Source organism: Glossina fuscipes, unplaced genomic scaffold (genome assembly GCF_014805625.2).
Source record: "Glossina fuscipes isolate IAEA_lab_2018 unplaced genomic scaffold, Yale_Gfus_2 28, whole genome shotgun sequence".
Taxonomy (NCBI): domain Eukaryota; kingdom Metazoa; phylum Arthropoda; class Insecta; order Diptera; family Glossinidae; genus Glossina; species Glossina fuscipes.
Genome location: NW_023998423.1, coordinates 2,694,841 through 2,721,676, shown reverse-complemented (window position 1 = coordinate 2,721,676; position 26,836 = coordinate 2,694,841). Strand labels below are relative to the sequence as shown.

Genomic DNA, 26,836 nt, shown 5'->3' with positions numbered 1-26,836 from the left:
AAGAGATCAGAAAGAGACGAAATATTTTCTCGGAAATTGTGTAAAGAAGTCTTCTTCTTTCGCGCTATGAAGGTTATTTCAACCGGATTCGGGTAGCGAGGCTGTTTTGAAAAACTTGAACAACTTGAGCTATAATGGCGGTTTAGGGTCGTGTGCAAACACAACGTTAGTATAGGATAGCCCGTTGACGGCAGAAAGAATAACGTCATAGTGGTTGGAAGGCAAATTACTACGAAAAGGATCAAAGATCATGGAGTTGTTTTTTTTCATGTAAGAAAAAGTGTTCTGTGCTTTCGTTTTTGTTGTCGGAGCTGAAGATGAATTTGGAGCTAGCTTCACGGTTAGTCTAGTTTTAACACATCAAGGATTTTGCATAGAATCCTTTATGAATAAAATGACATATTGAATCGAAGAGATTGGGTGACTAAAAGCTAACTTGTAACTCAGAATTCTTATGCCTTTAATGGTCTTTTTTATATGTGTAAAATGTGCCATAGATACTAGAAGCGAGATACTAAGTGTTTGTAATCAATCTTATTTATTATTTGTAATTAATTGAGTTTGCAATGAGCTCACTACTCGCCACTATTTTTGTTTGCCTCACATTCGCTTTGCCCCTTGTATCGGAGTGTTGGAGCCATCTTTTCTTTCTCTCTCTCTCTCTCTCTCTCTCTCCTTTTACATTCTCATATATGCAGTGGTAAAGTTAACATTCAGTCGTATGGCTTCAATTTAATTTTGTTGTATAAACAAGAATTGAATGAAATGAATTTAGTTGAAGAAAATACGATTATTCTAGAACAGAAACCATTAATAGCAACTTCGCTTATAGCCTTATAGTTCCCCCAACGAAACGCCTTTTCCCGAACTTGTTATTGCTCTTCGAATATACGACGCTACTGTTTGCTACTTTAAGAAGCTCTACTTTTATTATTTGCTGCTGTAAAAGTTTAGTTCCCAAGCTTGTAGTGAATTCGCATTAGTTACCATTAAATACTACTGAAGTTGAGGCATAAGCAATTTTAACTCTGCGACTGTAAGTAAAGAAAATAAAACGGCGATGAAAAAAATTGCTTTTTTAAGGAAAATTTTCGAATTTTTATTAATTACAGCGTAACCTTGAATCCACAAAGCACGGAGTATCCAATATTCCTGAACATTACTGAAGCTCTTTTCTTTCAGTTTTGAACGATGTACTAATTGCTTTTTATGATTAATCCCAAAATCAATATTTCGGCTCCCATTTCGATAAGCCTCTAGTAGCACACAATAAACTTTAGGGTATGCTCGAAAGAAATATATCCATACCGTTTCCATGGTTCACATTCACACAATTCGAATATAAATAAAAACAAATAAAATTGCTATTGTGGAGCACGGCTGACAACGAAATACCCTACATCGCTTCGTTTAATAAAGTTGTTCATTTGGGAAGATCTCGAAACATTAGTTGGATCCGAACTATTTTCAATAGCTTTCGTCCGAATTTCGTCAAAATATCTCGAAAAACTGTGGGTTGAATAAAAGAAAACAGGATAGACGTATGGACGGACGAGGGGACAAGGTTTTAAGCCGATTTAGAAAGTGATTTTGAGTCGGTCAGTATAATAAAAGCTAAGTCTATCTAAAGTCCTTCTGTGTGATACACACATCCGTACGAACTTAATACACCCTACTGGTGTAGAATATATATATATAAGGAACTTAGAATCTTAATATCTTTCCATGAATTGGCTTAAGAGTTAAGGAAAATTGATATCTACTACAGAATACTACATGTGGCATAGAGTATGAAGAGATTTCATAAATAATCACACACAGCTTATCAAGGCATTCTGAGTGCACCTCGAGTAAATTGGTGTGTGTGAAACAATGATGAACAGGAGAGTGAAGGCTATGCTTAAGTATGACGTGAATAGAAAGAAATCGTCTTAAAAACCCAAAAGTGTTCATTCATCGTTTGGCAGCGGAAAGTAGCGAACAAGGATTATGTGACAGTCGTTATTACGAAATTTGTTCTGATAGAAATTTTGTCTTCTTCTTCTTCTTCTTCTTCTAATGAATATTTGTATTATTATGATTACTACGATAGAAAATAATGACAGATTTCAGACTCTTATGTGGACATTGTCCTTTCACGTAACTAAATCCTCTAGCGAGGGGTGCAAAAGTTCGTTTGTTACTTGTTTTATTGTCGTTCGGATTTTGTTAGTTTGTTAAAAAAACTGTCCAATAGTTTCTATTCGGTTACAAATTGTGTTAAACCCTAACGTGGGCAACTAGTTTACGTTTCAAGTTTTAACTTATTTGCTTCATGTGGTAAAGTTTCTAAATAAAAAAACTTTTTCTCTGTTTATTTTTTCTCGGTTCTTATTTATTCACGCAATCTTTCCGCCATGGTTCATCTGACATACGTGGGACTGTCGCCATCTCGTTTTGTCCCTTATCTAAATTCTATTTGGATGATGTGCGAAAACTTTAACATGTGGATGTTTTGGGACAAAAAAAAAAAAAATGTATTTCAAACTTTGTTGTGTCGTACACTATTGTGTGAACACAACATTAAAACAACAAAACACCAACGACTGTAGGATTGGAGGCAGATTTGTTTTACGTCCACGAGGGAGCCATAAACACATACGCGATGCATTTCACGGTGCCGGTGCCAGCGGATGTACATGACCTCGAATTCTCGTGGCAAAGTCTAACAACATATCCCGTAAGTACACAAAATAAAACAAAAATGTGACAATCAAATGATCGTCAAAATGTTGAAGGCACAACAAGAAGACCTAAATGTTTTATATTTTTACAGATACACAAATATATTTAGGGAAAGGACAAGTTTGCATCGTTTTTTCTACAAAATTAAAATAAATTTTTTTTCTTTTTGTACTTTTGGTTAATTTTATCAAATTAAATATAAGCCATTTTGATAGATGGCCTTTTATCACTTTTCTGTTAAATACGCTGCGCCATGATTGTGGAACTTCCAGTGTATGTAGGTGAAAACATGGACAAAATGTTTTTCATAGGTCTCTTTTCAATTCAGCTTTTCACTATTTGGAGCGACCCCTCCAGGCTACCTATCAATACTTCCCCGCCCAGTGTTCTTAGCAGTTACAAAATCATTAAAGATTGATTCTGGCCAATGGAAAAAGGAGTCAAACATTTGGTGGAGTTGAAGCTCACCCTTCATGTTCCCCTTTCAATGCCATCAAACATGAAACATGATTTTAAGTGGCAAAAACCTGAGCTTTGAACTGAGTTGTTTCGTCGCAGATGGAAATTCGAGACACAAGGAATTTTTCGTTGCCCAAGCTATACCCTAATATCGAGCTTCTTTTCGTAGCCAACATTATACAAAGTACTTCAAGACTAGTTTTCGACCAACCTTCTTCATTGCCAACCTTGTGTAAAGTACTTGGGAGGTTGTTTTTAATCAGCCCTTAGTTCTTCAGCAATCGTATGGTACGCTGCTTACCCGCATTCCACAATATTTTGAATAATTTTATTGACTTCACCAACGATCGCTTGGTTCACCAGCGCGCAGGGTGACTTTAAAAGCAAAAACGAGTAAATCATTTGCTTGCTGCTGACTTTAATCAACCATCTTCAGCATAGAAACCGAGGATTTTTGCGTAAAGAATTTCAACTTACATGCAAAATATAATTATTTTCGGTTAAAATAACAAACGTCACAAGGTTTTCTTTTTTTGAAGTATTTACTACCTGTCACCTTTCACACGCCCTATCAAGTAACATTACTGCCAAGGTTATATGACGCGAAACACTATAAACACTTCCTTTAGCCCAGTGTATATATACACATATACAAATATATATATACATGTATGAGTACATATAAATTCATATGTATTCATATATACATGTATAATGCAATAATAATAATTGGACAGAAGGACGGACACACCCACAAAAATAAATTGAGAAGACAAACTGTACAGCACTTCGTAGTAAAATTATCAAAACTGCATATACTTATATACATATATGTACATGTATATATATATATATATATATATAAAAAAAAATATATATATCTGATATATATTATATATATATATATATATATATATATATATGCGCGTAAAAGAGGATGCATTTGTTTGAGTATATTAAATTTTGTTTGGTTTTAAACGCTTGTGTACTTTTTTGTGTAGATGGTTGTTATCTGCAACCACTCAAAAAGTAATTTGCACTCCATTAACCAACATTCCCTTTTATATACAACGACAGGCAAGCGCACGTACATATTTATAAATGTAATTGTGTGAGTGCCTTTATATATATATATATATATATATATATGTATGTATATACAGACAGTGCGTTTTATGCTTGCTTTCTCTTTCTCATTCTCCCTTCGCACTTAACCACATTTTCCTTTTTTCTTCTTTTTTTTTTTTTTTTTTTTAGCTACCATATGCTATTACCATCGATTATGAACACGAACAAGAGGCTTTATTACTGCCCACCCTCAGCATACCGGACAAAGGCTATGTACCGCAGCAGGTGGAAACTTTTTCACTTCACTTACCCTGTAGTGGTAATGTAAGCGAACAAGTCCCCCTTACAGTTAATATGCTGGTACGAGGTCCACCCCGTTACAATGATACAAAATTACATTTTAAGCGCAATAAAATCTGTATTAAAGGTAAGCAAAACATATTTTCCAATTTTTTATACTCATCATCTCAGCGAAAAATGCTGGTATACAATAACTGTCGTTCCATTTGTATCGTTCACTATTATTCATCAGGTACCCTCCCATGTATGGCCATACGACTGTTGTAACAACTATCGAAATCGATAATATTTAAAATAAAAAAATCGAATTTCATTGAATCTTTGAATAGGATTAAACCATACATGTCCCTAGGTCCGTTGTTGCATTTGCATAATGATGACTGAAAAGTGAACGAATTAATAAAATAAAATTTTCCTGAATGTCTGTCATGCATGTCCGCACCTCCTTTGTGACGATTATCGGAATCGATAAAGTCTTTGGGAATTTCGGACTAAATTTGCGCATGCAACATATGTGTTCACGCGAGAGGTGTCGCAATGGTCCAAATGACTGAAACGCCAAATAAACAAAAAATTTTTATCCACTTTGGAGTCGAGTTATCCTTGCGTCCGTTCTTCCAATTATCAAAGCTTTCACTGCAGTTATAAACACAAACGTTCACCGAAGTTCTGAATAAGTTCATCCATGCATGGCAGTGTATGTAAAATTAGAGATTAAATTAAAACTACTCGTCTACACCATGGCGTTAATATTTCAGTTCGAAAAGTAGAATTTGCCAAGATTCGAGTTCAAATCGAGTTCAAAAATAGATAGGATTGGCCCAGAAGCATGATCTGTACAAGCTAAAGACTTAAGCCAAAATAAAGCATTAAATTGATATTAAAAAATTTCAAATTTCTAGTAAATTTTCATTGCAACCTATAAACGGCCAATAGCGGACATCGTTATAAAATATAACTCCAATTAGTTGCATTAATTAACAAAAAAAAAAAAAAAAAAAGACCAAAATTCCAATGAAGGGTTATCTGCTGTTCACCTTGTGTCGAACATAATTTTGTAATCTGTTTTTTTTGTGTGTGTGTTTTTTTTTTCAGTCAGCCCAAGCATTTTCAATAGACTGGAATTTTTCGAATAAAGTGGGATTTAGTAATTTGGTGAACTTACACAAGGGACGAAATGTGTTGAAAATTTCGGATTATTTATGAATATTTTATTACACGTTTTAAACGAAATTTTAATTTTGTTTTTGGGAATAAATCGCTCAAAAGCCACATAATTAGAAAATAATGACATATATTTAGTGTAATACGATACGTTAAGACCGGTGGGAATATAATAAATAAAGCATGAAAAGCTTTAAAAAGGAATTTATAGGGATTTCGTACACATATGTTAACTTCAAGCATAAGTGAAAGCAAAGAAAAAAAGTTCTCTTGAGAGTTTTTTTTATTTTTCTTCGAAATTTTATAAACTTTGCATACACTTGTGAATTTTTATTAACGTCAACTAAAACTGAACGAATAATAAAGGAAATGAAATTTGTTACACTATTCGTAATACTGAAAAGTAGGTGCCGTAAGCTTAAAGGTAAAGCAAGCATAAGTTATGTAGAGAAAAAAGTTATGGCCAAAAAAAAAAAAATTGTATAAAACTATGGATTTTAAGAAGAGTTTCATGCTGTGGACATGCATCAGTTCCCTTTACTCTATGAGCTGTGCATTTGGATATTGAACGAGTAGCAAAATTTCATTCGGTCGTGATCGAGTCTTTTATACTTACCCCAGCGATCTTAAAAAAGTGAAAGAACTACATATGCCCACTCTACAACAGTGGGTGGGCGCGGCTGATTTTTTCTATTCTCAGAATAAAATTAAAAATGGATGTGACATATGTGTACACGTTGCTTGGACAACAAGGAGAAACACGGAAAGCAAAGGTGTTCTCAGTTTTTGCTACGCAGACGTGAGGGCGTTGATAAGTTTGCTTAATTTTCAAGGCCTTTTGCAAGTTTATTGGCGATGCCTTTATTTTCGCGGACGGAAGAACACAGACATCACTGCTTAGATGGACAGATGAACGGACCGACATGCTTAAATGCATTCCGAATTTGAAGTTGGCCAAGAACTTGTATACTTTATGGAGGTTTTGAAGCTTGCATCCGTGTGTTATAAAGGCTTTGAAAAGAGAATGAAGTCATGATAGACCATAAAATTAAGTAGGCTTGGGTGGTTTTTTTCCATTTTTGTAAACAGAGTACACATTCAAATTTTTGTAGATTTATTTGTTGTAGCTTATGACTAACGAGCACAAAACCAATATATTATTTCCTTTTGAAAAACAAAGGTATTCGTACTCTAGTCGTATCCTTCGACCGATTATAACGCATTTTCGATACCAACCCGCGTGCAGGAACTTCCAATATTTCTGCGACAATTGAAGTCGATAGCTCCATTTTGGCGGCAAGGAGAATGCTTGCTTGATGCTGTTCAAGAATGTATACGCTTTGTGGGACCATGAAGCTTCCTGCTCCCTTTATCCTTCGGTGAACGGTATAAACATATATACAATTGTGCTCAAAAAATAAAGGTAGTTTTTATTTAAAAAGAAACGTAAGTTCCGTACACCATTGTTGCGTTAGGGCGGCTGCGATTAGTACTTGACAGGAACTTCATGTTGCTCGTCACGTAGCCTATAGACCACATCCACTTTTCTTGTTGTTTCAGAGTCGGCAAAGGATCTCAACTGACAAGTCAATGCTCGTGAGCTCAAATCTCATAGCTTTCAATAAACCCAACAGCCCTAAATGCTAGCGCTTCAAGACTTTGTTTTAAGAATTTATTTCTCTCGCGTTATTAATAATAATAATAATAATGATAATGATAAGAAAAATACAATAATCTAATATATTCTTAAAATCGATTTGGCGGTTGTCCTGCTTCTAACGTACTCAACCTTCTTGAAATGATTAGGCAAGGATTTGTGCTTGTGACTTGGAGACAATTTAACATTCAGACGAACCGCCGGCGATCAAGCTAATTATAAAACATGAGCAAAATATTGAAAATTTGTCGATAACCATCGTCCAACAATTACAAAGGACTCTTTAATTTCTAGAGTGACAGGAGACTTCCCTGTCAGCTATTAAAAGTCGTTGTGTAAGCATAAAGTAAAGTTTACCTTAAAGCGCCGGTTTCTTTCCAAACCAAATTCCCCTTGTTTTTTGAACGCAATGTTACACTTTAATACTTTCTCTACTTTGATCTGATCCATCCGTGTGTTTATCCCGTTCTTTCTTTGCAACTTGAATTCTCAATGACCGTCGCTTTATTAATTTTGTCATCATATATTTTGAAGCCATAAAGGCTTGAATTCTACTTGTAGCATTACTGCTGAGTTTTCTCTATAGCTGAGTTCAGTTCACTCTACAATACCTTTTTCAAAGCTACCCCTAAATGCTGTCGCATTTTCTTTTACCCTTTTAAAGTCAACTTGACCGGCTTCGGAGGGAGAGTTTTCTATTGCGATTATTTGCAATTTGTAGTTTAATTGTATTATTATCGCCTCTATCGTTTTACCTATCGATAAAAGCATAAGGACGGTGAAGTTGCTTTTAAGTTTGAAAGTCATTCCATTATAGTTATTATGAAACGTTAAAAGAAATGAAACTTTTTCGGCTCTGCATCATTTCTGCAGTTTTAACAATTTATGACAAAGTATGCGCCGAATACCCCGCATTGAGACATTCATTGTTTCGCTCGCGATTATTATATGCGATCTATGTTTATGTGATTCTTATAACGGGTTTTTATTCACGCGCTTTCAACTTTTTCAATAAAAAATATATATTTTTTTTTTTTATTTAAGAAAACTTACCCACAAAAGTGCTATAAAATGAGACGTCATCTATGGCAATGAAATCCAAATATGCAAAACATTCAAAAATAATTTCAAAATATTATTATAGTAATAAACGATGATAAAGAAGTAAGAAAATTTGGCTTTAACCGAATCTTTTCTGCCCAACACTTTTGCCTTCGGAAAGACCAAAAATGCAAAAAAAGCAAATTTTTTTTATTTTAGGTGGATAGGGCTGTTTTTTCCCATTTTTGGTGGGTGTACGCTTAAAAATGTTAATTAACCACAAACCTCACCCCTTTGTTTTGTCTTAGAGAGAAAGGTATCCGGTTTCGATGCCCGCCTGCCTGCACGAATTTCCCTTTGTTTTTGTCAAATTTGAAGCCGACCTTACCAAGACATGTCTTCTTCACTTTATAGGAACTCTGCCCGCTTTCTTTTGGGCGTCGCATACATTTCTATAAAATAAATAGGCGCCTATTCGTCGATGATGGATGGGTACAAAAACAGAAAATATATTTCTTTATAAAGTAATTAACGACAAAAATGTATTGAAGATTTATTTATCTTTCAAAATTGAGGCCAACACAAATGAAGCGATCTTTGTCGGCGATTCGGTAAATTAAAAATTATGAACATTTAATAGAATCGTTATTATTATCGACGTAGTTGTTAAACAAGTGCTACAGAACACACTGGTCTATGTCGTAGCCAAAAATAAGTTGATTATTTTAACTAATTTTCGCGTTTCAGCTCATAACATAAATTAAAATTTACTCTTGTTTTTATTGCATCGTAATATAATTTGTTTTTTTTTTTCGTTAAATTATGCGAAATAAATATTTTCATTAAAAAAGGAAATAATATAATTTTATTGTTTTTTTTTTTTCATTTCATTTAAATCGGTTCAGAAGCATTGGCAAAACATGAATCCCTTCATGTTTTAAAGCTGTGCACGTTTTCAATTGTACTTTAGTATGATCACAAATGTGTATAAATATTGAGGAAAATAATCGCTTTTTTGGTTGCAAGTTGACTTTTATTAAACTAAAATATTTCAATTTAGAAGAGAAATTAAAAATGTCTTTTTTTAGAACACGACTTTCGAGAATGAAGAAAAAATTATATTTCGCTTAAGATTAATTTATCAATAATCGTGTGTTGCAAGATTAAGTGAAGATTCTACTCATAATTGTGCAGCATATCATGTGTACCGTTCATGATACATATTTAATGCTCTCTATGCTTTTATATGATTCCACATAGAGCAAATAGTTGCTTACTTGAGCTTATTATGCCCTACACTACCTTTTCGTATGTACGCATCACTCAGAACGACTTAAGATAGAGTTTAGCAATTGTTTTAAGAATATCCGTCCGTCTGTCAGTCCGATGTTCGCTTATGTGTTCTTATGTTCAACTTGAAGACACCGATATATTGTGACCAAACTTGTAATACTTACATTAATATTTGGACAAAGAATGGATCCCATTGAAAATTGGGGCCATTCTTACGAATTCACTCAATATTTTCAAATCACAATTTCGAAAAAGTTTTTGCTTTGTGTGAAAAATGTATGTGGCTTTTCGTATTTGTCCATAAAAAAAGTTGAAAAATGGGAGTTTAGAATACTACAGGAATGTAAAAAGTTTTAATTCTAAGGAACAATAAGGTGAACAATATGGTGAATATGGCAATAAGGTTGAATTTTTGATATCCTTCGTTTAAAAATACTGTAATGTAGTAGCTGGGTATGCAGATGTAATGCCGCAAATCTGAACAATATTAGTCGATTTTCTGGGCCGACCCTCTCTCTCAAAGAAGTTTACATGGGAGAGAAAAGTGTGATGACAAGGTATAGTTTTTTATATGTTATAACGACTCAATTCTCAATTCTTTTTTACTTAGGGATCATCCATGGACCGATGATGTAGTTTTAAAAAAATCGTATGAATCCCGGCTTGTGATTAAAATTTCACAAGTCTCAATAGCCGAGCGAACGGATAGGAAAACAAGCTTTAATACTTTACGCTATTCGCTACGCTCAAGAATATACGTGCGCCAGGCATTGCCAAAATTTAATATACCCCCTGCGGTGTTTACAATAATTAAAACGAGGACGTGTCATACATATTCATCAATCTAGCTTGTTAAAAATTTCTTTATTGATTTCTCTTCTTTTTTTTTCTTATAAAATATGAAAAGTGAATTACTTCGTTTAGAAAGAGAAAATTAAACAAACTTTTATAAATCAAATCAATTTAAATTTTTTTTCCTTTTCATTTTGTCGAAGCGTTTGCAGCACCCAAAAGGAAGCTTCAGAGATCCTATAGAATTCCTAAATACTCTTAAGCAGGATGGAGTATTGAATCTACTTACGGCATGCTTGTGCCCGTGTGTTTGTTTCCATTTGTTATACATATGACCCTGATCGCATAAACGCCTGTTTTCATAAACAACAGCAATCAATTTTTCTATATCCCATGAGCTACGCTAAAGTAGCGGTGGAAACACAGAAAAAAACACCAATGGCACTCCAATCCAGAGAATTCGTCCGCAGCCGAACAGAATTTGCTTGCTTGGCTAATGCTACCCCTAACGTACACCTCGCACTTTGTTGTATTTCCTCAGATCAAAAAGTAACTTTAAAGGAAACATTTTCTTCAATCGAAGTTTGTTTAGGAGCATTTTTCGAGCGTTTGTATAATTACTTCCTCACTGTTTTCGAGGCATGGGGTTTAAGGACAAACCATTCAATTACATTTTGCACTTCAGGCTCTGTATCTTCAAATTTTTCTCCCCTGCATACTACGGCACTCACGAACAGTGTCCAAGCAGAATATTGCCACAATGCCATAAATTCTGTCATTCACAGATATGACAATCTCGACAGCAAGAAATTTGTGGTCAACAATATTTACATTGAGATTTGTTAATTAGACAATTATTATGTTGACCACTTCAACTCAAGCATTGTTGCGACACTGCACACATCACATTGTCCTAAAATATGTCGTTTTGCGAGTTAACGTAATTTGCGTGTTTTACGCTACGAAATGCTGCTTCTTCAAAAATTTCTACATATTGCACTTTCCTCAAGCTAAGCGTAAAGAGTTTCTTCCTGAAACTTAGGTTTTATTTATAAAAATTTACAGTTATAATCATAATCATTGAATAATTCGTTTTAAAGAAGCATTAAAAAAATTATTGCGTATTACTATACACATACGTATACTCGTATATACAAAAATATACTATATACAATAAATGTGCGAATGCATGTGTTTATTAAAGCAGAATATATATATATACCATTAAACAATCCACATAATATCCCGTTCTTCAAACGAAATATGTCAAATTTTCGTGATTTCCCGACTGTGAGTGAGTCGCAGTTGCTTTACTGACGCTACCTTTATAATTTTCAAAATAATGGAGAAAAGAAAAGGCAATGGCGTTTAAGGTGAAACAATAGCTTTCCAGCAAAGGAATGGCCTTACAAGTGTTATTTGGACTCTGTTCTCTCGAGACAAGTGCTCGCTTCACAAGATGTAAAAGTCAACTTTCGTGGTATAGATATCAGAAGGCGGCCTATGTATGTATTTTGCATAATTGTTTGCCCATGAGAAAGTTTTGCCTGAAGTGAGTATTGCGCTTCCTTACTTTTGATCGAGAATGACAACTTGTTGGAGGTGTTTAGGCGAAGTAAAAAGGACTTTTTCACCAGATATATATATGACAACGGATGAAGTGTGGACATATCGCTACACTCAAGACAGTCAGCAACGCGTAGACAGCAGCCAACGTATGCCGTTCATAGCGACCAAAAAGAACCAAAAGTCAGTCGGCATCCATGGTATAATATCCACCGACAATCTGCAAAAGGGACAAAGGATCAATAGTGAATATTGTGTAGCATTCTCACTGCATTTGATCCTAAGACCTTATGGAGTAATGTGTTATATTATATATAAATATATACATACATATAATATTTTTAAGCTACAGCAATCGGACTCCAATGAACGCTCCATTTTGTTTTATAGAAGAAATACATCCTTGCATTGTATTGAAACTAAAATGATGTCACATTTTATCCAGAAGTTGCTTTATACCCTTTCTACTAATAATGGCTCTTTCGCTTATTTATATTTTTCAATATAATTTTACTGCTTTTCTTTTTTTTTTCAATGTGGTTTTCATTCAGCTGTCAACCAATATGCATTTAAAACAGACAACCGCGTAAAACAAAAAATAGTGATTAACGGTTTTTTTCCTTTTTCAATTACTTCAACTAATCGACTGCTCTGCTGTACCTGAAAAGATCGTAAATGTTTGTAACAAAGTTCAGACCAATATCTTAGATAGTTTGTAGCGTATAGCGTACATATACAGTGTCCATTGTAAGCTTCTCTTTGGGCGAGTTACACCAAGGGTTGGACGATTTTTAGACTCTTTTTGTAGTTAAACAAGTAGGAAAACAGATAGCGAAAAATTGAGCGGAAATACGGGTAAGCAGAAGAAGAATCAGACAGAAGGAGAAACAAATAGAGATAGAAAGAATTACACATAGATAAGAAGAAAGACAAACAGATAAAAGCGAGAAACAAAGAAATTTAAAACATTATGGAATCGTTAGATACACTGCATCACTTCCTTTACCCCAGTTATTATTAGAAACACTTTTAAAAATAAGGTGTTATGGGAAGAGGTCGAGAAAATGGTCCGATCCGAATCAGTTGGAACAGAGTTCGTCTTTGCGCCAAAGGCCCCTCGCTGCATTATATTTCATCCAAATATCTCTAACATTGTGACCTCCGGATGGATAGACAAGTTTAAGGACAAGCAAAAAAAATCGGTCTATCTCAAGTCTTGCATTGTATACACACGCCCATATTTAATGTATATGCAGGTATTGTAAGGTGTAAAAAACAGAGCGAAAGAATGAGGTAGAAGGAGACACAAAGAAGGACAGGCGAAGAAAAAAGCAAAAGCACGGTGGGACAAAAAGATGGATAGAGAATAAACTTATAGGTAGAATGTTCAACATTCGGGAGGAAGGCCAATCAAAAATACTAATAAATCAGTAGGCATTAGAAAGGAAGAGAGAGCAAAGCAGAGAAAAGCAAGCAGCCAAATGGGCGGACGGTATAGACGGACAGAGGGACATGACTTGACATGGCGCTTGAGACTATTGAAAGAGTCAAGTACAAGTGTATGGGGTTGTTGATGCTCGCACATGGACCTACTTCAACTGGGTATCTTTGGGGTGATCTCAAAATTGAACTCTGCAAAAGGAATTGATTTCAAAATAGTACTTGCTGAAAAATTTTTCTACAATAATTGTCCATTGAAATGAAATCCTATCTTCTAAGGTCTTTTTCCAGCGCCAAACCAATCACCGGCCCCGGCTCATGCGCCCTCACAAGGTCCAGCTTTGCTAGGAGCTGCAGCTTGTGCTTTGGGCTTGATTTTAGTGGTGGGATTGACCGCTAGTACAATGTACCTGAGGGCACGTAAGCAGATCAGACAAGATTCATTACAGTAAGTTAAAGGGAAAGAAAGAAGAGTTAAAGAAAAATTGTTCTCATAAATCTTTTTTCTGTTTTTTTCCTCTTGTTTTTTGTGCACATCAGTACAAGTTTTACTACTGCCGCATACGGCAGCCACCAGAATGTGTTTATACGCCTAGATCCTTTAGGTCGGCCACCGAGTGCTAATAGCGGCTCCTATGCTACAATTGCTAGTCTAAATAAATATCCTTCGGAAACGAAAAAATCATGCAATATATTTGAAAGTGAGTTCATCATAACAAATACAAGCAACATGAAAAGCAAAAAAGGAAGAGAAACAATACCGAGCTGCACAAAGCAAAAACCAATATAAAATTTTTTAATAATGTTTTTATTTTTTTTCAAAAATTTCATTTCATTTTTATTTTATTTACATAACTAGAATTTCGTAGCTCGCCAACCCCTTCACCGTACGCAACAGCATTGTTACCAATGGGTGATCAGATAACGGAGACAATTTATTCGAAACCGGAATCGGTGTGTTGTCCCTCGAGAATATCGTATTATGCCTCGTCACAGCTAACACAGGTATGTGCATAAGTATGTTATATACATATACATAAATGTTCAGATAGTTACATATATAAAAAAATTATTTTTAAGTACATTTTAATATAAGACCAAGTATTTTATTACATTGGAGCGCCATGGCGCATATTCTTACTTCATATTCTATTTAGGGGTCTTATATTGGGTACTTTATATAAAACTTTTTTGATAAAATAATTTATATGCGAGAGCGGGGGCACTACATTTTTGGTAAGTTAGCTAAAAAAATAAAGCAAGGAAAAGTGGTTGTTGTGAAAAGTTATTAAGCTTTTGATGGAAATTTTAAATTTTCAACACGTGCCAGTGTTTAAACGATTACTTCAGTACCGAACAACGACGACCTGGGCTGAACTGGCAGAACGTGCCGACGGCATGCAACGATTGCTTTCGAAAGTTTACTGTAAACAATGTAAAGTTATGTGTAGTTTAACCCCCTTCGGTAAATACACACATATACATACACATATACATACAAAATACGTGAGTTTGGTAAGCAAACGCCAAACAAAAATTTGGATTTGTTCAATAAAAATATAAAAGAAAACAAAAAAAAAAAAAAACAACAGAGAAGAGAAAAGTAGAACAGTAGTAACACAAATGCATTTGAAATTTGTAAACTTTTTGATAATCACAATAGCAGTCATGATAGTAAATATTACAGCATTGACGGCCATTGAAGAAGAAATAAAAAGTGTAGCAAACATTTCATCTCAATAATGCCTAGAATTGGTTATAAGCATAGAGGGATGGATTTTTCAAAAAAAAAAAAGAGGTAATAATAAAAAATTTCAAAAAAAAGGAAAAAACAAAAAAAACAAAACAATCAAATTTCAAATATCTAAGCCGCCATTTGTGATGTTCGGTTAAAAGCGCAGTCATGAGTGTTCATTTAGATAACATTTGAAAAAGCATGTGCGTGATTGTGAGGCTGGACGTACATGTGTTAGCTTTTCTTTAACTTTCTCTGTTAAATGAGTAATTGCTGCTTTATCGCCTTTGGCTAGTTTACTGAATTTCTAAAATTTCTATAACAAACATGAAAATTCCCTTCATTTACTATTTGCCTGTACTACGGTATATGCATGCAGTTATGTTTACCATAGACAAAGAATAACAAAAGCAAGGAAAACAAAGTAAAAGTGCAAAAAGTGTACTGTACACATGATTAACAAGCTCGATAAAAATTTAACCTCAAAAATTTACAAGCAAAACAACTGAAAGATGCTAGTATTAGATATAAGTTGTGATTTAAATGCACACAGACAGACAGACAGACAGACAGACAGACAAGTAGACATACAGATAGAGAAACAGACAGAAAGACATTCGTACAGCAAAGTATATCTATATTCGCTTAGAACGACAGATAGAAAGTGCATAATAAATCATTTGGTAAAAGAGACAGAGAGAAAGAGAGAGAGAGGGACAGAAGCGACAAATTTAGGGCCGTTTGGTTAAGCGAAATATAAAGCAAAGATAGATATACGTAGACGAATCAAGCTACGCTTGCATTCATATAAGGGAAGTAATCCCTTTGGAGATACTTCTAATTTAAAGGTAACTAATCAATAACCGAATGCAGTGCAATTAACAAATTACTCAAGAAATCCTTTTACCAATAAATTAAAAGCAAAAATTGCTTATCACATATATGTGCAGATTGAAATGAAACTAATGTATAGTGTACGGTCCAGTGTATCCAATTCTCTCAAGTGGGATTCCTTCTTTTTCGTACAATCCTAGTAATATGTTGCTGCACATAACACTTAATGCCAACATTTGCATAAATTTTAGGTTATCATCACAGAGTTGTGTAGAAACATCGTACCGAGCATATAGTCATACATAAGAAAACACTAAAAACTTACTTATCCTTAAATACTAGAGTTGCCGTGTACTGCGAATTTTGAAAAAATCTTATTTGAAGAAAATCTTCCATATCAAAATCTCAAAAACATTTTTGAACATTTTGTCCTCACTCTTTGCCAAGTGTCAAGTCTGTAGCGCAAATATCAAAGAGCGCTTCGTATATGGGTAAAAATGCTATCATTTTTAAAAACTCTTCAAGGCTGAAAATCAGTTTCAAACTTCACGTAGGTAACATAGGTAACGCATTTTCTTAGAAATGTTTTGATGAAGCTTTCGTCGTCCCGAGAGCAGGGTGGAAATCCGCTCCCTTAAGGCAAATGGCACGGGTTACGGGTGCGTTAGCCGCGAAAGAATATTAGAGCTGTGTTCCCTAGCGAGTTACAACAGCTTTTATGCCGAAAGAAAGCTATAGGTTGCTCTTCTCGAAAATAAATGGAAGAATAGGGCTGATTTCATCACAGTAGTGAGGTGCAACTGTCGTCTCAATGCAAAATATAGGAATAACTGTCCGAATTTTACATGATAGTAGAAGTAAGGCTGCTTTAGTTTCGAACGCACGCTAGGACGTCTCTTTCGAAAGTAAGGCTATTTAAGCTTTTTCTGATCGACTTAAGGCATTCCCATATTCTTATTCTAGTTTAAAGGGATTTGCTGCATACGCTCATCTATCTTAGGTAATCTAATTCTTAGTTATTTCCTTCTAAATGGAATTTTCGTTTGAAATCATTTGCCACTAAGTTAAGATTGATGAAGATTGAATGTAGAATTGTGGCAACAATGTCTCGCTCACATACAATTGTGTATGCACGCGCTAATAACATATGGCGGCAAAACAGAGATACAACATTTGTAAGGCTTTCAAGTGTAAAGAAATGTAACATTATTGTGTATACAACATATCTAAATACACATGCGTATGCAAAAATTATGATTTTATATATGCACAAATGTAAATGTGTCTTTCTCTTTGTGGATGCGTGTGTGTGTATGTATATATGCGCATTTGTATATATTGTTTGGAAGTTTACAGCTGTTTGTGTATGCATAAGTATTTTATGTGCTCTCTCTACGTTTAGTGACAATTCTCAAAGATTGGATACTAATTTCAAAACGCTTGTTTGTTTAACTGTTTATATTTACTTAGATTTCAATTTCACCCTCATTACTTGATGTAAAAACCAACCCAATGCGCACGCAAACATAAACAATTGTGCATATACATATGTTTATATGTGTGCATAACACATACAACTAATCTCGTAACGTCCATCCCCCCGTCCTGGAAGCAGAAAGCAACGATTCCTTCTACTTACGAAATCTACCGATAGCATGCAACAATAAGTTTTTTTTTATTTATTTATTTTTTGTTCTTGTGGATGTGACTAAAGCGAAAACTAACAAAGTTTAAGGCAAAGCAAATATATACAAGCAGTGGATGGATACAAATACCGAGTTACAGTTTCGTATGGAAAAATTAAATTTCACATACACGCACATATATATATATATATATGCACGCACGCTTACTCATGTACGTGTAGTTAAACGAAAAGCAATTCTCATGGATTTTAAAAACGCCGTAGCGACGGCGACCCACTTATAAATATTGCTGCTGCTGTTGTTGTTGTTGTTGTTGTTACTGTTATTGTTTTTGTTTATATATTGCATTTAATACTAAAGAAACGAATCATTGCACAAACATTCCGACACACTTGTCATTCTACAGATGTAGTTATTATTGTTGTTGCTATTATTTTCTCCTATTGTTTGTTTATTTATAAGGATAAGTGAATTATTACACATACATAGGAATGAATGTGCGTCGACTTATATATATATGGATATAAACATGTGTATAATATACATATCACATATACGCATATATGGGCGCTTACGTCTGTAATACATCGTGGCAGGCAACCAGGCGTAAAGGAATTTAATGAATTTCAGAGTTAAGTAAAACTCATTTACTAATGAGTAAAATTCAAGCCTGTCTAATGTTGAACGAAGAAGTCATGCATAGGGGGTAACATGAAGAATGCTATTCAGAGATAGTCTAACGAATAAAGGCAACATTTGATGTTTTGCTATTGTAGTAAGAGTTTTTGAAATTAGTACAAACAGTAATTGTTGTTGAAATTATTGCTAGAGTCTACACAAAAAAAACTCATATATGGGCAATTGCTTCTAAATACTAGATGAATAGAAAATCTAAAAAATTCATTAAAGGTCCACCCGCCAAGCATACAATGTTAGATATACCAAACGTTGTATCTCAATGCGGTAGAATTCATTTTTTAGTCGCTGCTCAGCCCGTCAAAGCCTAACACGTATCGGTTGGCCACATACTCGCCAGGCTGCGGTTATCTCCCCGTCCCTTTCCCTTTCTTCTTACAATGCTATGAGCTCCTCGATGCGGCCTCTACGCAGCCATTCTCTCTAACAAGAGATCTACCCACTATTTAAAATCTTGAAAGCAAACTCTCATCTCGCCTTCCTTCCCACACGCCACACTATTCTTTCTCTTCTTTCTCTTCTGCTTATAATCCTTTGTAACTAGCATCATGTCTGCATGAGAAAACAAGATGGACAGATGTGCAAAACGTAAAGTGTATGACGATAGAAAGACCATTTTTTATGATATATTATTGTGCCTGAGATAAACCGTCCTACTTACCATGAATACCAAGAATTCTTATCAACTAAGTTCAATTGCACAAAGGTAGCAAGAAGCTCCAGACATGTATGCTAATTCAGATACCACTTACTATCTCCAAACTATAACTCCGAAATATGAGATACTTTTACAGAAACTTGTGGGAGATCCTTTGATTCATGTTTCTAGAAGGACTATAATTAATTTGAAAAATAACGCAGAACATTAATGAGAACATTAGAAGCTAATGCCTTAAAAATTTACAATCCTATCCGAGCGGTTGGTCAAACGTTGTGCTATATGTGAAGAGAAAAGAATTGTGAATAATGATTCACGTCACTCAGCAGCGAGTCTTGTAAAGAAGAAAAGTTTGAAGAAAAACAGAGAGAGCTTATGTAATACCCGTTCGGATGACCCAACCTTGACATCACCTAATTTAACATATTCATCTGAACTTAATATGGCTTTAGGTGTACTGAGTTGCAGTAGCGAGCTTTGATACAAAAACTTCGAACAGGGCCACCAGATTTGAAGATAGTCAATTAACAAAGTTCGTCTTTGATCCCAAAAAAGTTTTACCATCACTTTGGCTGTTTTAAAACAAAACACAGAATTGAACTCAGCTCTCTGTCCCGATGCGAAGAAGAGAAAGTAGTGGCAAACGGCAGAGAAGACCCAGTTCGCTGTTGACCCAGCCACTGAGGATTCGGTTGGCTGTGGGCTCGGTGCCCAAAGCGTTCTGTTCGCTTCGGATTGACTTTAAGCAAAGAAACAGAAAGGAGACCTCTACCGGATTCAGTCCTTTTTTGCTTTTTTTGATTAGCGATTAAATTGTGGCGACGATGTTTAGTGAGCGTTCTCTTTTAGCTTAACGTGGACCTCTTCTTCTTCTTCTTCTTTTTGTCACTATTCAATATGGTCCTTGTAACATGGCCCGCGTCTCATGCATATTTACAAGTCAGTTGGTCCTATTCTTTTGAGTATAGCACAAGTGTTGAGAAAGCTGCTTCGAAAGATCTGTTTTTCGATCGAATGCGTCATCTATTTATCAATAAATTTCTCATATCTAATTCGTTAAGTTAAGAATCTGTACATTTAGCCAAAAGCGGGTGAGTATGGTCTCAGTTTCATCAACTGCAAGCAATCGGTTGTTTCCCAAAACATTTTTACAGTATTTACGTTTGATTGACCAAAGCCATTTCTAAGGTCTGGACGATCACAATCACGAACATAGCCAACCATATTGTGAAAAATGTAATATCCCATCTGTAGCATCTTGTGTTTACTTGAATATATTCAAGCACAGGAAGAATATTTAAGTGTTCCGTTCTCTTCTTTTTCTTTTTTTTTTCTTTTAAATGCCATTTAGTGAACGACATTTTATTTTCTATTTGTGTTTCTTTTTTTCTTTGGGATAACGTTTTGAAAATCCAAAGTTTCTCATATTATAGCAAAAACTTTTGAATTTCTTCCGGTTTTATAAGGAATTACCCCAAATTCCTGTAATATTTTAATAGGTGGGGAGATGAGAAGGAGTGGAAAAGCAGGAACAGGAAAACCAATAAGAACGGGAGAAAACGAGAACGGGAGTGAGATATGAACGTCTGTGAGAAAGTAATTGTTTTAACAATGATATGCATTTATGTGTATCGCTCGGCATCTGTATACAAGCGGCATGTGTGCGAATGAATAATGGAGCCTTCAATGTTTACTTTGCCATTTAATCAGTCTATAAAGCGCGTCGGGGAATTTTGCTATACGTATGTAACGATAATAAAATTCTCTAATAAGTTTAACACACACGCTCATACATTTATAAGGACAATTACAAACAAAATAATAACAATAACAGCAACAACCATATAACACAGCATATAAAATGACAAAGTTATCCTTTGCCTTTCGCTCAACCTCTTCATCTACTTCTCGTCTTATTTTTTTATGAAATCGGAAGCAGTGAAGGATGTTGAACTTTTTCTAAAGCATTGAGTGAGAGAAAAGTTAGAAAAGAGCTTAAAGGTTTAAGAGACTACACATATACACAGAAATACAGAAATGCATGTTCCGTGTATATGAGTGTGTGTAAAAGGGAATATGTGTAAATGCGTGTTTATGTTTGCGTCTTGTATTAAATAAACAATCCACACATCTGTTGCAACATTGAATTTTTTTTTTTTGTGTTTTTTGGTTTTCTTTAGCATTTGGTTTTTTGTCAGCCTCTACCAGGCAATAGCGATAACGGCATACATACTCTAGGAAAAGAAGAGGGCAACAATTGCAAACAGAAAAGTATCACCAAAGCTTTTCATTAAGTCTTAAGGAATTTATGTCTCTTTTGCTTGTAATTTTTTCTATTATTTGTCACTCGTTCTCCTTTCCTCCCCCCCTCCCCAGGCCGTCTGTCCGTCCATCTGTCTCTTAGTGCATGGAATGTGTCAGATTGGTTACGGTATCCTTTTAAGGGTAGACATAAAATTAATATTACTACTCCGGACCATTTTCTCCTCCACAGTGTAACGTTACATTTTACGGCTTTCCCTTCTTTTTGTTTATTTTTTTTTAATAGAGTATAAAAGCCATAAGAAAAAGGAAACTAAACAAATTGTTTTTCGCTCTCTGCCTTTTTTTTCTCTTTTAATTTCATTTTTGTCTTCTTTTTGGATCTTCAATGTTGTTATTGGAGTTATTGTCATTTGTTTAGTTGGTTGGTTGGTTGGTTTTAGTGCTGGAGTGTTGGTGTTTTTTGGCTTGTTATTACCATTATAGTCAATGTTGATGCTATTGTTGCCGTTATATTGTTTTGTTTTTGTTAATGACTACACACACAACAGGTGCTAATTAAAAATGTTGTCGCCCCATTAAGTTCACTTAATGTGTTTTTTCGCTGGTAAATCGAAATCAAGTGTATACGAGAAGGCCATAAGGGACGTTATAATATATATATGCATATATACATATATATATATATATATATATATATAAAACAACAATAACTTGAACTCCATAGAATAACAGGCAATGTTTGTTTTTGTAATGTGTGCTCGTTCGCAGTAATGGCGAAGCTATTGTTAGCTTAAGTATTTAGCTAAGAGTGTATATGCGTGTGTACGATGGCTGTTGAATAGAAGAACAATTGATGTCATGTGCTTTCATAAAATACTGCAGACAACAATTGAAATAAAATTGTAATGTTTTTATATCCAACGTTAATAATTTCAAATAATGTGTCAGTTGGTATTGTCTGATGATAATAATGATGATAATGATAATGACCATGCTGGTTAAGTTCGGTTAAGGAGGAGGCACGACCGAACAGTTATAAAGTCAAGTTCACTTGTGATGCAATTGTATGCAAAGACCAATAACTCACTTAACAAAAGTCGTTATTGTGACTGAGTAGGATTTCAAATGAAATTCTATTAAATAAGGGAAAATTTATAGAATCTTACTCCATTCTTAGAGAAGATGCCGTAGATAAAATGTTTACTTCAAACTTTATTTATATAATATGAAATGTTGGAAAAGTTTAAAAAAAACAAAAAACCTATAAAAAAGTTTCAAAACTTGTTTGTTACAACCTGTCAAAGTAGATGATCGGAGCTTTAGCTCAACGAGCAAGGAAAACATTAACTGGCGGCATTTAGTAGATAATTCCATTTTGCATCTTAAAGGCTAGATCAGTGCCAGGCTTCATTAAAGGCTGTTCGAGGGATTTTGTCGACGCCTACGCGAAGAGAAGACTATATGTTAGTTTAGTATGGCCTGCATTAGAGTATGCTTTGGTCGTATGACGAACTTCGTTGCAATTAGAATTCCATAGAATCTTTGCCTTTTGCTCTAAGAAATTTAGATTGAGACCCACGTGTCCCTTTACCTCCTTATGAAAACAGCTTGTTACCCCTACACCAGTAGAAATGCCAGTTCTTAGATTTTTGATCAGCCGGCGATTGCGTAAGGTTTCTTTTAGGACGCTGTGTTTATAAGCGCTGTATATTTAAGCCATTTTTTCCCGGTACTTAATAGAGAGTTAGTTCAAATTTTGCAGTAAAAACGCGTAAAACCATTAGAATCGTTCACGGCCGACCTTTATATATTCAACACTACTTCGCTTAATTCAGTTAGCCGTAACGCTTTATATTTATTCATAAAACGGCTTTTCAAGCTAATGAGTTGTATGGGAAGTAGCCGAAAAAGTGGTCCAATTCGAACCAATTTCTATTGCGTTCATCGTCGGCCCAAATCTCTTGCCTAGCTTTAATATATCTTTATAAGACGGACAAAATATGATTCTAAAGCGATCGATATGAGAAGGGTTGGGCACGTCTGCAATCATTTTATTTTTATTTACAAAGAAAATGATTTCAATGCAATGAAGATTTTACAGCTTATGAAAACAAATGAAGAATTTTACTTACCCATATTTTCATTTTCATATTTTCATTTCCTGATTGGAAATCTTGAGCCGCCACTTTGATTTTTAAATCAAAACAACACAATGTGCATAAAAAAGTAAGGTGTTGTGTGTGGAGATCAAACACCATCTGAAGTCATTCGAAAGACGTGCTAATAATAATAAGGTGTGTGCACAATAACAAAAACAACGTTGAAAAGTCTACAAGTTCGCAAAGCCCTCATAATTGGTTGCCTTAGTGCGTTGATGGGTACTTTTCGATATATGTACTTTCCATTTTTTTTTAGGTTACCGATTGCTAGATGGCCTACTGATTCTTGCCTTGAATACTGAACTTTATTAAGCGTAATGGTTTCATTGCCATAGCATGATAAGTTCATTACAAATTATTGACATCATTACATTGAATGTCATATCCCATCGCGGTTGTTGTTCATATTGCATTTCATCACATGTAACCGGTTTGTTGAATGCTATGTAAAGAGATGGCATTGATTGACGACTAAAGTTGACAACGTTGCGCTGCCTGTGCATTACGCGATAAAAGTCGGTATGAACACGACCAATAGGCTACGTATTCACTTATCAATGCGTAATGCTCGTATAATGATAACACCTTGCTTGCGACAAGTTTGGTGACTTGAGTAACACACGTTTCTTTTATTTAATGTTCTAGTGAGTTGCATACATGAAATTTATAATCTACTTCTTAAGATAAGGTTATGGAAGGTGATGTACATGAAGAGAAGATTATAAAGGACAGACATACTGGTTACACTGTACAAGTAAATACACGACGGGAAAATGTTGCAGAGAAAGACTAATAAATGGCCGAATGGTCGAAAGGTCGAATACCTGTTATATGAGGGGCGAAAGGAAGTTTTTCTCTTCCGTGGTTTTTTTTTTTTGTGCTCTTATATTATGATATCAGCTGAGCTATATCGGGGTAAATACTGATAATTCGAACCAAGCAAGGATCCAAGGAAAACTATAAGTAACAGTTTTTAGTGCTGTGGTAGAAAGCGCGAGTTTGAAATCATTCAAAAAAAACTTTAGCAAGGATATGATTACCGCGGACTTAAGGATTTCTCCAAATATGACAGATCTGTGACGTCGTAGCATGTTCGTAACTGACAACAATTTTTGAAGAACAAACAAAAGTTCTATTTCATAACAAACTACTACTATTCATCAATTACCGGAAATACAGAAATTTATACTAATGGGTCCTTTTTGGAAACGTTGTCAACGTTAGCAGATTTAAGTCTCAAACGCGGTAAAGTCTAGCTTGATGATAGCTACTGTTAGTGTCTAGAGGGCAAAGGCGAAGCATTTGCCGATTTAGCACGCGCCCACTGGGCTGCCATGTAGTCCGAATCTCACCCCACCCAACTACTAAATGTTTCGTCTTTGCATACATTTCTTTAAAGTAAGGAGCTGACGTCCAAAGACATCTGTGAAAATTGTTTTTTTTTTCGTTTTTTAGTTGAAAATTATTGGAAGCTCTACGACAGTGAGTATCGGTCATATACATAAATTTAATATACATAAAGTTCATTGAAAATCTAAAAAAAATATGCTTCAGCTTAGATGAACAAACGTCACAAACTTTTTCCTCTACCCATTACCTAACGATACCGCCTGAAAGAGTGCATAAATAGCGATTATCAGGCCATAAAAACTTTTGAAATATATATATATATATATATAAAAAAGAAATGATGAATTTACAGCTACATAAAAATTGAGTAAAAAAAACGGCTCCGATTCGCCCGAATGTGAATATAACTTTTTACTTGTTATAATTAAAAAACTTTTTTAATAAAAATTCTTTTACCCAATCACTTTTTGTAAAATTTTAAGAAAATCTTATAATTGGTCACATTAAAAGAAGAAGAAGAAGAAGAAAAAAAAAGAAGAAACAGCAACAAAAGTAAAAGACTTTTCATAGTAATCTTTTTTAAATAAGTAATTTTTGCTCTTTACGTTAACTGCCATTTAACGGACGGAATACATTAGTCTTGCACACAACACTTACGGTATCAGCAACTTTTTACATGATTTTCTCTTTTCTTCGTACACCCTCTCTTGCATCGACTGCATTTACTTTATAATGACTGCCATAACAATAATAATCAACAGCAGACACAAAATACATGCATGTATATTCATGTATGTACATATGTAAAACTAGATACCGAAGTCATTCATATTCATACTGGTTTATATATATATATATATATGTATATGCCTGTGTATATTTGAATGAATATGTATATACGCATTTGTATTTGTATGTATGTATGTATGTATGTATGTGTGTGTTTTATATATGCAAATTGCCAGCAATTTAAGGAAAATTGATTTTAATTGTAACAAATAAGAAGTGGAGTCATTTAAAATACAAGTATAGTGAAATTATAACTCATATGGAAATGTAATATCCAAGGTTCATACATATTTATATATATATGAAGGATATAAATTTACCTGTAATACTACTTTCAGTAACGTGCATATAAAGAATTGAATAATAATTTCAACGGTACAGTCTCTCTTTCTTGTATATTAGTTTGAGGCTTAACGGTAATTACTTAATTTGAGTAAGTCTACATATATAGATGTATACGTGAGTAAGTAAGTATGTAATATAAGTACGCGATGTAGTGCTTGAACAATCCTTTATGACAAACGTTTAAGTATTTTTCGATAAACGTGCAAACGTCTACGGCTATAACAACGTATGTTTATATGTATGTATGTATATATGCAGGTATGTTTGCAAGTATGTTTATATCCATGTATATATGTCATTGTTCGTATATAACGTGTAAAGCATATTATTAGAAGTAACATTTCTGTTCTGGTTCTGGTTAAAATCTGACCCCAGAATGATGACACCTTTTAATTAAGTCTCTTTCATAATTAAACACCTGACGACAATTAGTCAATCAATGCCGAGACTCGGATGGAATTATTCACACGCATGTTGTGTTGTATTCATTTATTTTGCTTTTTCTTATTCACTCGTTTGCTGCTTGCGTTCTTAAAGTTATTATCATATCTATGAAGCTATGTACATATGTATGCGCATTCTTGTATGTAAGACATTTATTATACGTTCCGTATTATGTACTTGTATATATTACTACTATAAGCCAAGAATGGCTGTCAAGTGTTGTTTTTATTATTGGAATTTTTTTTTTCTTACTTTTAACAACAATGTTGATGACGGTCGTAATGAAGCTATTGGTAATAATGTTAATGAAGATGATGATGACGATGATACTGATGATGATAAAGATAAAGAAAATGAAGATGATGGTGTTAAGGCAGTCAGCTTTTGGTTGCCGTTCAAAAACCGCAAAAA

The 26,836-nt window shown here is 34.4% G+C and overlaps 1 protein-coding gene across 5 annotated transcripts in view; it reads left to right on the top strand.

The window, feature by feature from the left end:
* The window catches only part of LOC119636176 (tyrosine-protein kinase Dnt), a 91,354-nt gene that overhangs the window by 46,106 nt on the left and 18,412 nt on the right, over window positions 1-26,836 (top strand). For 4 of the 5 annotated variants that reach the window (XM_038031368.1, XM_038031371.1, XM_038031370.1 and 1 more), the window contains 5 exons: window positions 2,592-2,719; window positions 4,441-4,678; window positions 13,784-13,952; window positions 14,045-14,205; window positions 14,364-14,509. In XM_038031368.1, the coding sequence (XP_037887296.1) occupies window positions 2,592-2,719; window positions 4,441-4,678; window positions 13,784-13,952; window positions 14,045-14,205; window positions 14,364-14,509 (842 nt within the window). The remainder of the gene's footprint in view (window positions 1-2,591; window positions 2,720-4,440; window positions 4,679-13,783; window positions 13,953-14,044; window positions 14,206-14,363; window positions 14,510-26,836) is intronic. The other variant, XM_038031372.1, reaches the window with a different exon arrangement.